The sequence below is a fragment of the Schistocerca cancellata genome, chromosome 2, assembly GCF_023864275.1.
Source record: "Schistocerca cancellata isolate TAMUIC-IGC-003103 chromosome 2, iqSchCanc2.1, whole genome shotgun sequence".
NCBI classification, from domain to species: Eukaryota; Metazoa; Arthropoda; class Insecta; order Orthoptera; family Acrididae; genus Schistocerca; species Schistocerca cancellata.
This window is the reverse complement of record NC_064627.1, coordinates 950383477-950403137: the sequence shown is the minus strand read 5'-3', so window position 1 is coordinate 950403137 and position 19661 is coordinate 950383477. Positions and strand designations below refer to the sequence as shown.

The 19661-nt window shown below is 43.5% G+C and overlaps 1 protein-coding gene across 1 annotated transcript in view; it reads right to left on the bottom strand.

Annotated features, from left to right (window-relative positions):
* The window catches only part of LOC126160051 (chaoptin-like), a 149793-nt gene that overhangs the window by 46830 nt on the left and 83302 nt on the right, over positions 1-19661 (bottom strand). Inside the window, exons 4-5 of the mRNA XM_049916861.1 lie at positions 17793-18239; positions 7321-7600 (exon numbers count right to left, since the gene is read on the bottom strand). Of these exons, the coding sequence (XP_049772818.1) occupies positions 7321-7600; positions 17793-18239 (727 nt within the window). The remainder of the gene's footprint in view (positions 1-7320; positions 7601-17792; positions 18240-19661) is intronic.

The following is a 19661-nucleotide window of genomic DNA, read 5'->3' as shown; positions in this document are numbered from 1 at the left end:
AATTTGGCCACGGTACGTAGAAATGGAGTCTCCGCAAACCATGTGGGCACACGAGTGTGTTGTGGAACGTATAGCGTTTCACAAGCAATTGTACTTAGTTACCAGGCAACAGCAGTCTATAGATGCATTACATCAATGTTTTAAGGAATAAATGATTTTGCGTGCAATCTTATCTAGTGTACCGATGTTACGTCTCCGTTACCTACGCCATTTACCTTGTAGTTTTCCTTGTTAGCCCATCCATAGCGTTTCCATGCACACATGTCCAATAATTAGTGTCCCTTTTTTATTTGAAGCAAATGCTTTGGAATAGATCTTGTTTTCAGGATTGTTGCTGCAAGCTGCACTTATGCACAGTGTTAATGCACTCTTTACTTTATTCAGTATTTCATTCACGTGAACAATGCCTGGATCATATTAATGATTAGATCCCATTGTTTATGGGTGACTTTACAATGAATGTTCTTTGAAATTTTTTCTTATGAATTAATTAGGTAATTTTCCGATTCAGCGCAACCTTTTATTTGTCGTGAGGCTGAAGTTTGTGGCGATCCAATCTTTTACGTTGATTTCAATGTCCGATAGCATTTTCTTATTCAAAGTGTGCGTGGCTCTTTTAGCCATTAGGATACATTCAAAGTGCGCTTCACGTTTCGTACACATAGCGACCTTTTATTCACGCTACTTACAAAGTCACCCTAAAATCTCTTTCCTCTTCGAATGTTAAGTTTCGTTAAACTATGTCTCAAGAGTGGAAGTCAATTGTATCACACTCACACATCAACTCATCCATATAAATTCAAGGCAAGAAACCTGCAGGCATGTTTCCCAAGAGCGTTATTGGAGTAATTTTACTGCCACAAAAAATCGACGTTACTGATCATAACTGTTATGAAACATTGGAGAAGAAATGGAAGCAGGTACTTGAAAACTGATGAATTCTGTTTTTTTTTTCTCGTTATGTGCTTGTGTATGATGTGCTAGATATTGGCTGTGACTGTTTGTGCTTGTATATTATATGCCATGTATTAGGCAAATAAAGTGCATAAGAAATACTGAAATCATATAATGCATAGTGTGGACAAGATCAAGATTGGAAACTAAAATGTCGTTCAGTAAAGCGGTCGTAATTTTTGAAACACCAATTACACTGATAAGTTTCCACAACAGCAGTATACCACAGAAAGAACACAATCGTGAATATGATACTTATCACACGAGCAGCTACCGTTGATAAACGTAACTATTATATAAATAGAAAATTAGTTTACGTTGATAATAAAGAAAAGGTACAACATGAGAAAGCCTGTAGTTTGAATCTGTGAACTTAATTTACCGACGTACAGTCGAATCTGATGTTTTAGAAGAGAGTGGAAGTAAGGAACGGTGTTTAAAAATCAAGTATATGTAATAAAAGGGAGCCAATAACAGGCAACATAACGCTATAGAGATATAGCACACTTTGACGACTTATTGTATTTGTTTCGTGAGTTTTCTGTCAAAGACGGAACTGAAAGTAGAATTTTGAACAACATGTTAGAACGGTAATGAGAAGAGATGCTTAGATTTGCAGAAGACATTCCTTCTGGAGGGAAACAAAAAGTTGGTTTAGGAACGATCTCACTCGAGTGGTGTATATGTTGGGCACAAAACATGCAAGTGGAAGGCAATAAATGCTTTGTAAAAATATCTGCTCAATAACTATCTAAAGATATAAATTAGATAAAGTAAATTACAAAGTGTGAAAGATTATTACATTCTGGTAACACAAATACAGACAAGAAGTTAACGCCAAGAAGACTGTAAAACACAGATTAGAGAAAGTTGGATAAATGCTTGTTAAAGAATTTTGTCAGACGATAAATTGGTTTTGCCAAGGACTTCCCAGAAACTTCTGGAGTACGACACTTAATAAATAAGAAAGCAAAATATAGGGATAGTAGCCAAATGAAGTGCGGGAATGGATGATTGAAGACATGTTAGATAGCCGAAGTGGACAAACATGTTTGCAGAAAACAAATAAAAAAAGGAAGAGATATGCAAGGTTAGATAACCAGCATAGTAGTGAAAGAAGTTAAATAGATATGTGAGGACTGAAACTGGTTTCGGTTTCTTTTTCTTTTCAGTAGCCTCTTAATGGTTGATGTGGCCTGCCACGATTTTCTATCCTGTTTCCATCCCTTCATCACAGTGTAGCACTTACAACCAACTTCCTCAATTATACCTTTATGATGCATTGCTCTTCTTGGGGCGTCAGGTGGTAGTCTGGAGGGACCTTTACGTTCGTTTGCCTCTCCGCCAAAGCTTTTGCTAGTCTAATGAGCGCAATCTGCAGTAAGCGTGGTGGACTGGCACTGAGGACACCCAACGCCATGTAGATCTGTATCTATCATCGTGGTTTATGACTAATTTCCCTTCACAGTAGTTTCATGGCATCCCTGGCCTCGATTTTGAAGGAAAATGGCTACTTAGGTATCACACAAGCGTCTGTGAACAATATATGTTTCCCACGTTTATTTTGGTGTTCTGACACTACAGAGTTTTGAGGTTTACCTAAAAATTTGTGATGCTGCCGCTCCTTGAGACGAGTTCGGATGAGTAGCCCTGTCCCTCTGATTTAAGTTGTCCCCACTCTCATCTGACCTAAAAAATCCGTGTGTGTGGCGTATTGATAGCAATTTTGGTTGATCCCAGTAAGTTTCAAGTTTGCTGTTGCACCAACAGGTTGAATGCCCAGCCCATCATGGATTATTGTCAAATGGTTGGTGGCTCTCTGCACATAAGATACAAGAGCTATCCATAGCTGTTCCACCTTCTCGACACGCATGATGTTGTTCCTTTTAGTGAGTAATTTGTTGATGGTTTCATTGCAGTCTCCGTTATCCCTGAGGAGTGTACAAAACTTCTGCTGTTTTGACTTCACATTGTCTGCGGTGTTAATCTAACTTGGATCCTTAGCCAGTGTATACAACACCGAGTTCACTGCTGTTCATGATAGAATGCACATATCTATTGGTGTTAGTCGGCTCCTTGTGAGTTGTGTGACCAAATGTACCACCTGGCTCCACCTACACTTCAGTATCGAGATATGTCATTGTGCCGCTGTTCCCTACTTCCACCGTACACTGTACACTTCGCTACTCTGCGCTGAGATACTGGTGAAATTTGTCGAGTACTTTTTCCCCGTGTGGCCTGATGATGGAAGTATCGTCAACATAGAATTTAGCGTCAAATTTTGTTTGAACAATGTGGAATAAGGTGCTGATTCCTCAGACGCTTCCCCAGTAATGTCCATTGCTAATGGTCACAATAGATGCAGTTCGAACTTGTGGAATTATTCTACTGCCTGTGTGAAAATCTACTCTCATCTGGTTAACCGTTAGTTGCATTTTCCTGAAAATCTTAACTGTAGGGTACGTCTCTCGAGATGTTGATATATGTTATCCTTTACCTCATCTTATGTTTTATGACAGCCAAATGTGTCCATTACCACACATGCATTACCATGGTCTACTTGAAGCACATTGACAGCCCTGTTGTTTCTAGTTTGCCTTTCTTCCTTTGATACATCTCGTTTCAGCAGCTTAGCTCGTATCTGCTTGATCACAGTTTCTTACCTCAGTTTCCCAACTCCTTCTGCGGGACAAATGTCATACAGGAACTTCCACAGATTCCATGATATAATATTTCGCAATGAATTAATGTGCCAAACAGACATTGAGTCCCTTGACAAAACTACTATAGTGGCACCACTGAGATGTTCGTTGGAAAGACTAACCACTGATTACGAGTTCCGCTATGCAGGGCTGCACACACATACTAACCTGTTCTGCCCTCACTGGACACTGTGGGGGTAGCTCTGCCTCGCAACATTAGGTCTCCCATGATCCGGGAGGGATGGTCACTATAATTCAGTGTTGAATTATAGTCAATAGAAAACATGCACTACCTTCTCCATAAGTTATAACATCAAATCATATTGCAAGTTAAATTTACACTCCTTTTAAGCAACTATCGAGACAACAGTGGAGATAGTATATAAAAGTAGTAAGATAATTTGTTTCCTTAGTGTTTTACAGTGTGATAAATGTCATTTGCTACAGAGGTTGAAACTATGGTACCATATATTTTTCAACATAGTGGCAGCTACCTAGATGAGTTGCGAGAAAACTGACTCCACCAGAGAAATCACAGCAAATAACAAGGGCAATTTAGTACCATAACTCCATCAAACAACAACAAACGAGTCTCCCCATAGCTACACTTTTGGATTATGTTACCTTTATTTTTATCGAGAAGTAATCTACTACACTCGATGTCATGAACGAAAGATTGAGATAACCCACTAAATTACGAGCGTTCGTTAGACATGTACAGCAAAAAAAGGAAGGGGAAAGATTGCCACGATGGGGATCCTGGTTCAGAACTTGAAATAAAAAAGAAATTTTGTAAAAGAAGAGTGATACACAAGATTCACCAAGGGAAAGGAGACCCAGAAAGCAATTGCTTTGTAGTGACATTTGTGCCAGAATATCAAAGAGCAAGGAGAGGAAATATGGTGTCAGGTCGGTGACTGGTGGCAGAGAGAGAGAGAGAGGTGTTCTCAGTTCCACTTCCTATCTGCAGCCTCCAGTGTCTCACGTGATACCCTCCAGTTCTTCGTATTAGCGTCTTCTGTAGGCAAGTTTAGCAGACTTACTTCGCCAATAGTTGCTAACTGTGGGAACCGCACTTAGCCCAGCAATATCAGGGTGAGCTGCAAAGCAGCCATCCATTTGTAGTTCGTAACAGGGAGCAAAATAAAATTGTAACCAATTCTCACATTTGGTGCAAAGAGGTGGGTGCTTGTACAGGCACAAGTAAAATATTATTCTCTTTCGATTGAAGATTTTTGTGGTAAGTGCGTAATTCAGGTTCTTACCAGGCGTCCAGTTGGGTTCAATTGTTCATGCCCCAGGAACTTTTGGCAAGAAGGCTTACTGCCATCCTTAGGCGACTGCTGATCCAGAGGATCGTACTTTACAACTTTTATCTCTAGGTGGCCTGTGTAGAAGGGCCAGTCGCATGAAAATAACAGTGCTATTACAAAATAGTCATTGGGAAGCAACAATACACCTTGGTAGAACATTCGAGATGAGTTGTAGACGTGGTTTTATAATTTGTTAGACCCATGCCGCTGGCGTTGATTTGCAGTAGGATTTTGGAACATGTACTGTGTTCGAAAATAATGAGTTGTCTCGACGAAAACGACTTGTTGACAAACACCCAACACTGATTCAGAAAATATCGTTCTTGTACAACATAAGTAACTCTGTATTCTTACATATGTTTAGATTTCCTGAAGGCTTATGAGACTGTACCTCACAAGCGACTTCTAAACAAATTGCCTGCCTAAGGACTATGGTCTCCGTTGTGCGATTGGATTCGTGATTTCCTGTCCAGAAGATTACAGTTCGTAGTAACTGAAAGAAAGTCATCGAGTAATGCAGAAGTAATATCTGGCATTTCCCAAGGAAGAATCTGCAAAGATTATGTTGTCATTTATCAAGTCATCAGATGATCAAAGCACATTTTGCGAAACGGTTTTGACAAGATGTCTGAATGGTGTGAAAAGTGGCAATTAACTTTAAATAATGAAAATAGTGAAGTCATCCACATTAGTACCAAAAGGAATCCGCAATATTACGGTTACATAATAAATCAGACGAATCTAAAGGCTGTAGATTCAACTAAATCTTTACGGACGGCAACTGCAAATATCAAGTTGGAACGATCACATAGATAATAATGTGAGTGAAGTAAACCAAAGATTACGATTTATTGGCGGAACACTGAGAAAATGCAACAGGTTTACTAAAGAGATAGCTTACACTACACTTGTAATTCCTCTTCTGGAGTGCGTGGTTTGGGACCCGCATGAAATATTGATGGATGACGTCAAAAGAGGGCAACTTGTTTTGTACTATCGCGAAGTAGGGGTGAGAGTGCCACGGATATGGTACGTGAACTGGAGTGGCAACCATTAAAACAAAGACGTTTGGCACTGCAACAGGACCTTCTCGTAAAATTTCAGTCATCTGCTTTCTCCTAAAAGTGTGAAAATGTTTTGTTGGCGCGCACATAAATGGGAATAAATTGTCATCAAAATAAGGTAAGAGACATCAGAGATCGGGCAGAAAGATTAAGGTGTTTGGTTTTTCTGCAAGCTGTTCGAGAGTGAAATAGCAGGAAAATAGCTTGAAGGTTGTGATTCTTGAGTTTCTCCCGGCGTATTTGATAATCAAAATATCCACGGGTGTACTGCCGGTCTACAGTGTCCAACGGGCACAATATTTCGGCGATCATACATGTCACCATCATCTGGTGAACTGACGGACTGAGCTGCTGTGAACTTGCCGGGACGGAGATCCGTACGCTAAACTGCGTTTATTCCAAATACAGGCGCACTCTCGGGAAAAATCGGCCGCATTTTGAAGAAATACCGGGTCGGAACTGTGTTTTGTCCTCCGAATAAAACTCGTGCACTGGTGGGGAACGCCAAAGATGACATCGGTTTGAGGAAGGCCGGCGTGTAACAGATTCCGTGTCAATATGGCAAGTCGTATATTGGTCACACGATGCGTACCGTCGAGAATCGATGCAGTGAACACCAGAGGCACACTCGACTGATGTATCCGAGCAAGTCGAAGGTCGCTGAACATTGTTTGTCGGAAAATCACGATATGGAGTATGACGCCCGAGGATTCTGGTACAGACGTCGAGATACTGGGACAGCGTTGTTAGAGAGGCCATCGAAATTCGCACCAACGACGACCTCATAAACCGTGACTGTGGCTAAAATCTTAGTCAGGCTTGGGAACCAGCGATTGGGTTAATAAAGAGTAAATCGAGCAAACGTATAGTTGTGACGACCACGGCGGACAGAGCCATCACACCGACGTCATCTCAGACGCCGTCGCAATCTGTTCCACCGCGCGACCGTGGCGCGGGACGCGCAAAGCGGAAGGAGCGCGCCGCGGGCGGAGGGTATTTAAATCGGCCACCGCCGCGACCGAACCTAGATCTCTCTGAGCAGCCATAGCGTACGGATCTCCGTCCCGGCACGTTCACAGGAGCTCAGTCCGTCAGTTCACCTGATGATGGCGACATGTATGATCACCGAAAGATTGTGCCCGTTGGACACTGTAGACCGGCAGTAAACCCGTGGATATTTTGATTAGCTTGAAGGCTGATCGTTGAAACTTCTGCCAGGCACTTATTGGTCGATTGCAGCTGCAGAAAATCAAAAGAAATTACGCATTGGTAACAGTAGGAACTCACCCGTGGATGCACATCGCTGATGTTGTTGGACGGCAGGTAGAGGAACTTGAGCTTCTTGAGGTGCGCTATGGCGCGGGGCACCTCTCGCAGCAGGTTGTGCTCGAGGTCGAGCGCCTCGAGCGAGTGCGCCAGCCCGCTGAAGGCGCGCAGGTCGATGTGCCGGCTGTGCAGCCGGTTCCTCGACAGGAACAGCCGGCCCGCGCTCGTGCCGCGGAACGCCTGCGCCGGCAGCCCGCGCAGCAGGTTGCGGTCCAAGTTCAGGTCGCGCACCTGCAGCGAGCTGCGCAATGTCCAACACAGTCCTCAGCTGCCTTCAGCCACAATATAAGCTCTAAGCTGAGCTAAGCAGTACATCAAGCTGTCATATTCATTGCCACATTTGAGAAGGGGGATCCCTCACACCCTAGTGCATGCAGATTTCTAAATTCAGTGTGGTCTGAGCAGCAAAATCAGTTAATGTGGACAATTTCATAACTCAGAATTATGTATTTTATTTTTATCAGCTGCAGAGCGCATTGTTAGTACGTGTTGCTAAATTCGCACCATAGGGCTCATCTAGTGAGGCGCTGCAGTATTTTGTTACAGAGGAAACATCAATTCCTTGATGAAGTATGCACTGCCTGGCCAAGAAAATGAAATTGTTTAGTCTTTCTCTTAGAAGCTGTAGAACAGACTGTTCTGTAAAGAATACCACACAATTCTGTCACTTTTTACACGACAAAATCATGGAATTAAACAGCGTCGTTTTCCTGCCTTCTCTTTACGAAACTACTGTGCTTGTATTGCATGACATCGGATTGTAAACGTAATTAGTTTTTGCATCACATTTAATAAAGCGTTTTTTTCTGTCATTACCTCATGGAATGTTTAAATTAAGAAAAGATAAGAGAATACACAACTAAGCTATGGTGTTATAGTCCAGTCAATAAACATCCTAAAAGGTCGATTTTGGAAAATTTTTCGTGTAGTCGGCAATTTTTGTATAGCTGTAGGAGACAGAGCCATCAACAACATATCAAATATCCTGACTGCTCCCAGGTGCGTGGGGGGAGAGGGGTATTTGTGGTGAAGTGTGCCTTTGAATTCCACTTTTGTACTTTCTTTTTAATAACTCAGAAACTGCAACCCCCACTGGAAATGTACCACAATAAAAAATTAGACTCAATCAAATTCCCTACAAAAAAAGTCCAGTTCATTTTTTTAGGGCTAATAGTTTTTTTCAAGGAGAATGACAATGTGCATGTGCTGTAGCTTAGATGGCTTTTTTAGGCCAGTTTGACATAGTTTACCACCTTGATGGGCTGCATATGCAAGATATAAAGTTTTTCATTCGACTTGCTCCACACCACTGTGGAACGTTGTAAACAGTTATCGATTATCTCCTGTATAAGTAAATAGTGCGTATCGTGCATATAATTCTTAGAATTGTGTAAAACGAAACAGTCCGAGTTTATCTCGCCCAGCCATAAAGTTATGACTAACAGTCACACTTTGAAGTATACCACTTTCCAGGCATCTTTCTTCTACCTTTTGAAGTTATTGTGAAATATTAGGCACGTTCAAATTACATAAGTTACATTTTGCACACAGTCAAATAAGTTATAGCAAACAAAATAAAAATACAGGTAATACGGTGAACCTTCTTCTACGCTGCTAAATGTGTTCAAGGCATACCTCAACGATGCCTTTAGTATTCGTTGATAAAATCTAGGAAGCATATTTCCCTAGGATGCTAATCTGGAATAAAAATTGTCTTCCAGACATAGATTTCTTAGAGCATGTAAAGCTAAATTTTACATCCGGTGTTAACATTTCTACTCTCTCATCACTGAGGTCTACTACCTGTGATGGGAACGAACAATTTGGCATTGCTGACTCTTAGTTACTACTGTAAAAGCACACTGGTGTCAAAAATTAAAGCAATAAACGTAAATTTTTGCAATGTTACGTTTATTTTTCCACAAAACAGTATAAACAGGTGATAGCAGAGTAGATACAACGTAAAGAATAGAGATCGTAAACAACTGCCACCTGCTGAACTCTAGACGATAAAGTCCTTCGTTTTCTCCAACTTAACAGAATTACACACACATTCCGACTACAGGTTAATGCGCTCACAATCAGGTCTGACTACCTCCGGTAGCAATAGAGGCCTGACAACGACGGAGCATGGTGCGAATAGCGTCAGGTTGAGGCAATACCGCCCATTCTTCCTGCGGAGCTGTTCGGAAGTCGTGGAAGGTAGTTGGTGGATGTTTACGTGATGGAACACGTCTCCCTAGTGCTTCCCAGACGTGCTCTATGTGATTCAAGAGTGAGCAAGCCACGCCGTATATGCAGTATCTTCCATTTCCAAGAAAACTTCAACCACTCGTGTTCTTTTGAGATCGAGCGTTATCGACCTTCAACACGAAGTTTGGGTGGACAGCCTCACATATCAACCGTACATGAGGTGCCAAGACCTCGTCACAGTCCGTGTCAACAGTTAAACTTTTTCGACTCACCCATACAGTTTCATGAAGAGGTAGCCATACGAAATATATGAAGAGGTGTTCGAGTGGTCAACATTATCCCTGCCCACACCATTAGCAATCCTCCTCTATATCGGTCTCTTTCCACAATGTTCAGGCCTCGAAATCGTGTGTCGCGTTCCCTTCAGATGCGAATCCGTCGAGAATTACTCTGTTCGGTTGTTCAAGTGGCATGTTGACGACTTGCATGGTAGACGTTCCCGTCTGTGAAGCGTCACACATACAGCAGTTCTCCGGCAATAACTGCCACTCTGCCGAAGGCTTCTCTACACCGTTTGTTTCGATACAGCACATTCAGTGGATACTGCGATCTCAAATGCCAGATGTTGCGCAGAGCTAAGGTGGTACCGTCGTGCCCTTGCAGCCAAATAAAGGACCTCCCTTTCTGATTTCTAAATCGGTCGGCCCTACTCTGTTCGTCGTGATACACTTTAGGTCTCTGTAACCTGTCTCCACAACCGAGAAACAACAGAAAGATTCACGTTAAGCCATCGGGCCACATGAGTCTGTGACTGTCCAGCTTCCATTCTTCCTGTGCCCCACCACCGTCGAGAGACTAGTAGGCGTGTTCTCTGTACCATAGTGCGCTGTCTGTGATTGTGTGCACAGCAGCTGTGGATCTGGGAATACCTGGCAAACACTACTCCAGTGGATAGGTGTCCTGACGTCACCGTTAGCGTGGTTTTCCGCTGACCGAAATGCCGTCTTCCGTGCAGAATACAATCGTACGGACATCTGTTGACAGTTTGTATGATTATGTAGTGAACTAAACACAGGACGAGAAAAGAAAGGTTTGTTGCTTTAATTTGGGACACCAGTGTATATGTTAGGCCGGAGTTTTTCAGGAATGAGACAAAAGTGAAAGTGTAGGATTATGAACAGTGGCATAAAACGGATAGTTAATCATTTACCAACATAAATTCTGGGTAAAACATATTTTTCAATGTTTCATATATGTCGTGGATCAGCACACTTTCATTTAAACTCCGTATTTCGTTTTATGATCAGCTTTACAAATTTCAGGAAACTAAACATTGGCTTGAAATGGTTGCTGGCTGCCATAATATTATTGTACACTTTCTTTAGTCGTTCCCTCAAGTGCTCCACGTGATTATAACCAAAAATGGCTGCGTGGGCCTTTGTGGCCGAGCGGTTCTAGGCGCTTGAGTCTGAACCGCGCGACCATTACGGTCGCAGGTTCGAATCTTGCTTCGGGCATGGATGTGTGTGATGTCCTCAGGTTAGTTAGGTTTAAGTACTTCTAAGTTCTAGGGGACTGATGACTTCAGTACGCAGAGTACTGAGTCCCATAGTACGCAGAGCCAGCTGCGTGTCTGAGGCATTTTGCTATTAACAGGGTCATAGACGGAGAATATAATTGATCCTGCCATTTAACCTATCCACTGGAATGTGGGAACTGTAAATATCGAATGTTCAAATGTGTGTGAATTTATAAGGGACGAAACTGCTGCTGTCATCGGTCCCAAGACTTACACACTACTTAAACTAACTTACGCTAAGAACAATACACACACCCATGCCCGAGGGATAACTCTAACCTCCGGCGGGAGGGGCCGGGCAATTCGTGACATGGCACCCCAAAACGCGCGACCCCTCCACACGGCTGTAAATTTCGATCGTCAGTCTATATTACCAAATAAAAAATATGTCGTTGTTTAACGTTATTACCAAAAATAACGGAAAGTAGATAACCTATTAGCTTTAAATTTTTACACGACACTCTAATGAACGTTTGGTCTCTGGTATGTCAATACATTGTGGCCACTGCCCACTACGGAATTGGATGCCACTTGGTGGCGTTGCGGGCTCGTAACGTGGCAACGAACGTTGTAACCGGAGCATATACGGACGGGAGATACCCCATGCGAAGAATTGGGCTGCAAGTGGGGAATCCATTGAGAAAAGCGACTTTAATAAAGGGTAGATTCTTATTTCTCAGAGCCTGGGAAAGAGTATCTCGAAAACGGTGAAGCTGGTCCAATGTCGTGAGCATCTGCGAAAAGAGGAAGGACCGTAAACCTACCACTGAGCGCTAAATAGTTATACGTTGACGACTCTTTCCAGAACATGGGTTTCGGAGGCTTGTCTGCTCTGTAAAGTGCGACAGATGGTGATCTATGACATCTCTGCCAAAAGATTACAATGCTGGTAAACGCACAAGTGTTTCGGGACACATCGTTCATCGTACATTGTTGAACGTCGTCAGTTAGGATTGCAGTGCGCACAGGATCATTGGGATTCGGCTGTAGATCAATGGCAACGGGTCGGATCTTCGGTTGAACCACACTTTTGCTTCACTACGTCACTGCTCGTCTCCGCCAACGCCATGAGAAAATGTGTGTGAAATCCTATGGGACTTAACTGCTAAGGTCATCAGTCCCCAAGCTTACACACTACTTAACCTAAATTAAACTAAGGAGAAACAGACTCACACCCATGCCCGAGGGAGGAGTCGAACCTCCTCCGGGACGAGCCGCACAGTCCATGACTGCAGCGCTCGAGACCGCTAGGCTAATCCCGAGCATGCCAACGCCATCATCGAGGCGAACGGCGGCTCGAAACGAGCAGCGCGCCACGGATACAGGACGGTGGGAGAAGTATAATGATATGGGAGACATTCTCCTTCGCTAGCATGAGACTGGTGGTAGTCATCGAAGACATGCTGACGGCTGCGAGCCACCTGCATCCCTTCATGCTTGTTGTCTTCCCTGTCGGCGATGTCATCTATCAGTATTGTAATTGTCCACGTCTTGGAGCCAGGCCCGCGCTATAGTCGTTGGAGGAGCATTATAATGAACACACGCTCATGTCTGGGTGACCAAATTCGCCTGATGTAAATCCTATGGGTCATTATCTGGCGCCATCACCGCGAACGCAAATTAGCGGCCCGTTATTCACCTGTGCATAGACACTTAATGCCACATAGCTCCACAAACCTACCAAAGAACTATCGGATACCTGATGACACTTTAATAAACATTTGGGTGGACGTAGGCCACATCTTTTTCCTATTTTTGGTGTATAAATACATATCTAAAATGTATACTGGTATACAAAGACGATTCGACGTTTAATGTTATTACTAAAAATCTCTTGAAGTACTTGATCGAATTACTTTAAACCTTTAGACCATAAACTAAAGTACACTCCTCCCGAATAGGCCGTGAAAGCCCAGGGATACTGACCGGCCACCGTTTCACTCTCAGCCCATAGGCGTCACTGGATGAGGATATGGAGGGGGATGGGGTCAGCACACCGCCGTGTGTCAGTTCCCGAGACCGGAGCCGCTGCTTCTCAATCAAGCATCTCCTAAGTTTGCCTCACACGGGCTGAGTGCACTCCGCCTGCCAACAGCACTCGGCAGACTAGATAGTCACTCTGAATCCATACTCTGGTATATAAATACATACCCAAAACGTATACTAGTATACAAAGGCAAGTCGATAATTAATGTTATTACTAAAATTTGCCAAAAGTACTGGATCTAATTGCTTGAAACTTTTACACCATACTCTAAAGAACATTCAAATGGACATAGCCTATACACATTTTTAAATATATATGTATCATATAAATGTATATCTAACATATTAGGGGAAAACGTTGTTACCAAATATCTCGAAAAGTCATACAATGAAGGCTTTCACGACCGGATGTTTCAGCTGCTGAGAATTCTTCCGGGTTGTATGGCCATGGTCCATTAACTGTTCAGTCCCTGAAAGTGGGCGTGGCGTTGATTTCACGTGATAGGAGAGATAAACCACGCCCACTTTCCACGGTATTTAGGCCGCTCTTCCACGTCCGACTCGACAAAAAAAAAAAATTATCACATAGCTAACGTATTTAAAATCATTTAAAAGCAGAAAAAAATATGACAACCAAAAAGCTATTGTTTAAATGTCAAATTTTATTATTGAAGGCGTAGCCGCATGGCTTGAACTTCCGTTTTCAGACTGGGCAATCCTTGATACCCCAATATATTCTGCAGCGCGGCCGACTCGTCAGTCGGCAAGACTCAGCACAATGAGGAGTACCTCCGAAGATGTCCAACGTAGCCTTGGACGAAACGTCAGGGACTGAAGAGTTCCATGGACCACGGCCATACAACCCGGAAGAATTCTCAACATCTCGAAAAGTATATATACAGGGTGAGTCACCTAACATTACCGCTGGATATATTTCGTAAACCACATCAAATACTGACGAATCGATTCCACAGACCGAACGTGAGGAGAGGGGCTAGTGTAACTGGTTAATACAAACCATAAAAAAATGCACGGAAGTATGTTTTTTAACACAAACCTACGTTTTTTAAAATGGAACACCGTTAATTATTTTAGCGCATCTGAACATATAAACAAATACTTAATCAGTGCCGTTTGTTGCATTGTAAAATGTTAATTACATACGGAGATATTGTAACTTAAAATTGACGCTTGAGTACCACTCCTCCGCTGTTCGATCGTGTGTATCGGAGAGCACCGAATTACGTAGGGATCCAAAGGGAACGGTGATGGATCTTAGGTACAGAAGAGACTGGAACAGCACAATACGTACACATGCTAACACTTTTTTATTGGTCTTCTTCACTGACGAACATGTACATTACCGTGAGGGGTGAGGTACACGTACACGCGTGGTTTCCGGTTTCAATTACGGAGTGGAATAGAGTGTGTCCCGACATGTCAGGCCAATAGATGTTCAGTGTGGTGGCCATTATTTGCTGCACACAATTGCAATCTCTGGCGTAATGAATATGGTACACGCCGCAGTACATCTGGTGTAATGTCGCCGCAGGCTGCCACAATACGTTGTTTCATATCCTCTGGGGTTGTAGGCACATCACGGTACACGTTCTCCTTTAACGTACCCCACAGAAAGAAGTCCAGAGGTGTAAGATCAGGAGAACGGGCTGGCCAATTTATGCGTCCTCCACGTCCTATGAAACGCCCGTCAAACATCCTGTCAAGGGTCAGCCTAGTGTTAATTGCGGAATGTGCAGGTGCACCATCATGCTGATACCACATACGTCGACGCGTTTCCAGTGGGACAATTTCGAGCAACGTTGGCAGATCATTCTGTAGAAACGCGATGTATGTTGCAGCTGTTTGGGCCCCTGCAATGAAGTGTTTGTTACAATACGCAACTGAACGTCGGAGGTTTCAAGCGCCAACTTTAGGTTACAATATCTCCGGATGTAATTAACATTTTACAATGCAACAAACGGCACTGATTACGTATTTATTTATATGTTCAGATGTGCTAACAAAACTAACGTGATTCCATTTTAAAAAAACGTAGGTTTGTGTTCAAAAACATACTTCCGTGCATTTTTGTATGGTTTGTATTAAACAATTACACTAGCCCCTCTCATCACGTTCGGTCTGTGGAATCGGTTCGTCAGTATTTGATGTGTTTTACGAAATATATCCAGCGGTAACGTTAGGTGACTCACCCTATATATATATATATATATAAAGTGGACACGGCGTATCCAAAAATCTAGAAATGGTCTTGGCTATTTACTTCAAATATTTACAAGATGCTCTAATAAACAATCGTACAGATATGGGCTGCTTATTATTTTAAACAGTACTGTGGAAGTTTTTTGTTAAATTCGTCTGAGAGGAAGAAAATGCCGTGATGTACTCTGTTGAGAAATAGGGAGGCTTTGTTTACTTTCTCGCAGAAAGTTTCAACTACGATGGTAGGGCATTTAAACAACTAGCGAAAGTCTTTCTCCAGTACATATTTTTCTCATTACACATAGTTTTAACCAAAAATGTAATACACGGATACATACTGTTTTGGTTTCTTCCTCACAGTCAGTTTTCACAGAATAGATTAATGTGACAATTATGGCTATCAGCTTACTGTTGGAATACTAGTACGGAACCTAAATTTTCAGTAACAATAAGTATGGCTCAAGATCACAGAAAGAGGGGAGACGAGTAAATAGACAGGGAAGAGGAGAGGAAATGGACATAAAGAGGGGAAGGAGAAGACTGACAGAGAGAGGGGGAGAAGGAGATGGACAGAGAGACAGTGAAGAAGAAAATGGATAGAGAGAAACTGGAGATGAAGATGGACAGGGAGAGATGGAGAAGGAGATGAGCAGAGAGGGGAGTGTATGACGAGATGGACGACTGGGGTGAGAGGGAAATAGAGTGGGGAAGAGGTGATGACCAGAGACAATGGAAAAAATAAGGAGATAGACAAAGGGATGGCATAGGAGGAGTTGGGCAATGCCTACACTTGTTTAACAATTGTGAACCATTGCTGGGTTCACTAGTAGTTTATCTGTGGTCGGTAATCGTGTCAGATAATTAGTTTTATAGTTGATAGGAACAGAATGGCACAGGTATCATGTTTCACCAATGCCATGGCTTAGCTGCTTATGATATTTTAATAGTGACAATATCATATGTAGTGAAATCTTCAAACTGTAGTCACTTCATTATCAGTTATGTGATTACAGTTAAACACCCATTACACATACTACATCTTGAGGGTGTGTTTGACTTATCTTTTCCGAGGTTGTTCAAAAAAATGTCTCCGCCCACTATGGGACTTAACTTCTGAGGTCATCAGTCCCCTAGAACTTAGAACTACTTAAACCTAACTAACCTAAGCACATCACGCGCATCCATTCCCGAGGCAGGATTCGAACCTGCGACCGTAGCGGTCGCGTGGTTCCAGACTGTAGTGCCTAGAACCGCTCGGCCACTCCGGCCGGCCCGAGGTTCGTTGCTTTTCTTTTATCTTATCATGTATTTGCTGATATTCTGCTGTCACCCATGTTCCACTGACTGAACTAATGCCTGCAAGTCGTTAGGACAGGTGTCTCCCATGTTTGGTGATGAGAGAGTCGTGTCCATTGAATAGCAGAAGTGAGAATCTCTGACAGTTCAGTAGGTGTACACTAACCAATTACTCAAGTTGTTGAGAGGGGCTGATGATAGAGTTGTCATCCTAATCCAAATGTTCAGGTCAGTGTGAGATTGGTCTTAGGACAGGTGCCTCCCATATTTTGGTGGAGTGGATAACTTAAGTTTTGAATGACGCGAGTAAGGTATTCTGACAGTGCAACAGGTGTATACTGTAATGGTACTTGAATTACGCAACCATTACGGCACCTCACCTCAGCTTCTCGATACCAGCAATATTCTACTGTGTTTCTGTAAAATAGTTAACACATTTCTGTGACAACATTCAGATTTGACTTCATTAATGCAGAAGTACTTCGATACGTCGATATGTATATATTGCAATGATAATATTCTTATGTGTATTCTTTCTTTTGTCACTACGATCTTTGACGTACTTGTAACTCTGATTTTTGGGCGCGTAAGCGGTTATTAGGGAGTCAAGCTTTGGTCGTCATGTTAAAAAGACGCAGATTGTAGTCAGTTTATGAAATGTGAACTTTAACAGTGAGGAAGATATTTTCAAATATGTTTTATATTGTGAAGTGATGTTTTGGATCGAGTTACGTGATATTGCAACAAAAGAAGTGTAACTTAAATTAGGAGTGCTGATTACTTTTTTACATCACCATTGTCCCAACTTGCAAAAGTTTAATCTTCATGAATGGTTTATGAAACACATCTATAAAACTTTTGAATATCGCAGAATAACACCTATGCCTCTTTGCCTCCGATCTTGGAATCATCACTACCTAGATTTTCGACGATTGAGCCATGAGTTCACAACGAGACCAGCGTGGGAAAACTCAAAAAGATGGGTGCCTAGTTTATCCATTATTTCAAGAAATGACTTTATTAACTGAGCTCTAATGACACCTGCCACATGATATAACTTTGTTGTTGCCCGGAAATGCAATATTTCGAAGCGTGAGCAACACTACAAATCATAATTAATTTGTGACCTTTGTTGTGGTAGGGTTGTTAGAAGACTCACCCGTTGAACAGGTTACTGGGCAGGCTGGCGATGCGGTTGTCGCCCAGGTCCAGCTGCTCGAGCCGGTGCCTGCGCGGCCGCAGCCCGGACGCCGGCAGCTGGGTGATGTAGTTGTCGCGCAGGTAGAGCCACGTGAGGCCGGGCAGCGCGTCAAGCGCGGCGCCTGGGAAGGCGGTGAGCAGGTTGTGCGAGGCGCTGAGCGTATGCAGCGACGGCGGCAGCGCGCCCGCCTCGAGCGCGCGCAGCCGGTTCGAGTCCACGTTGAGCCACGTCAGCTTGCTGCAGTCGCGTAGCGAGGAGCGGCGCGGCCCGCCGGGCTGCGAGGCGCCGTCCGCCGACTGCTGCGGCGGCGCCGGCAGCTCCGTCAGCTGGTTCTCGCCCACGAACATGTTGGTCAGCGAGCCGCACGTCTTGCGCCAGTCGCCCTCCAGCGACGCTATCTGGTTACTGGCGAAACAGTGGGAGCGCCGTTATTAAAGCCAAAGTGGCGCTTGCTTTCTCCGTTACACGCTAGTATTGACGGACTGATAACGTAAGGGATGAGGAGGTTCTCCGGAGGAACTGCGAGCAAGGGAATAAATGGAAAAGGCTGACAAGGAGGGAACTATGTTAAGACGTGACGGAACAAACTACCTTGGTTCAGGGTAGAAAATGCAGGAGAAAACAGAATGGAGGGCGAAGCTTTCGAGTGCTATGAAGAGGTTGGCACGAGAGGAATTTGTTGACAGCCACTTTAAATTGCCGCGCGCGATTAGCCGAGCTGCCTAGGGCGCTGCAGTTATGGACTGGGCTGCTGGCCCCGGCGGAGGTTCGAGTCCTCCCTTGGGCATGAGTGTGCGTGTTTGTCCTTAGGATAATTTAGTTTAAGTAGTGTGTAAGCTTAGGGACTGATGACTTTAGCTGTTAAATCCCATAACATTTCACACACATCTGAACATTTTGAACACTTTAAATCAGTCAAAATAATTTAAAGACACTGTATTTATAACGCGCCTTAGCAAATACAAGTTAATTCATGTTTGCATCACCAAATCCGCATCGTCTCATTGAAATAAGACATCACCAGTGGTCCCTCACGAAATATACACTACTGGTCGTTAAAATTGCTACACAACGAAGATGACGTGCTACAGACGCGAAATTTAACCAACAGGAAGAAGAAGCTGTGATATGCAAATCATTAGTTTTTCTGAGCATTCACATAAGGTTGGCGCCGGTGGCGACACCTACAACGTGCTGACATGACGAAATTTTCCAACCGATTTCTCATACACAAACAGCAGTTGACCGGCGTTACCTGGTGAAACGGTGTTGTATTCCTCGTGTAAGGAGGAGAAATGCGTACCATCACGTTTCAGACTTAGATAAAGATCGGATTGTAGCCTATCGCGATTGCGGTTTATCGTATCGCGACACTGCTGCTCACGTTGGTCGAGATCCAATGACTGTTAGCAGAATATGGAGTCGGTGGGTTCAGGGGGGTAATACGGAGCGCTATGCTGGATCCCAACGGCCTCGTATCACTAGAAGCCGAGATGACAGGCATCTTATCCGCATTGCTGTAACGTATCGTGCGGCCACATCTCGATCCCTGAGTCAACAGATGGGGACGTTTCCAAGACAACAACCATCTGATCGAACAGTTCGACGACGTTTGCAGTAGCATGGACTATCAGCTCGGAGACCATGGCTGCGGTTACACTTGACGCTGCATCACAGACAGGAGCGCATGCGATGGTGTACTCAACGACGAACCTGGGCGCACGAACGGCCAAACGTCATTTTTCGGATGAATCCAGGTACTGTTTACAGCATCATGATGGCCGCATCCGTGTTTGGCTTCATCGCGGTGAACGCACATTGGAGGCG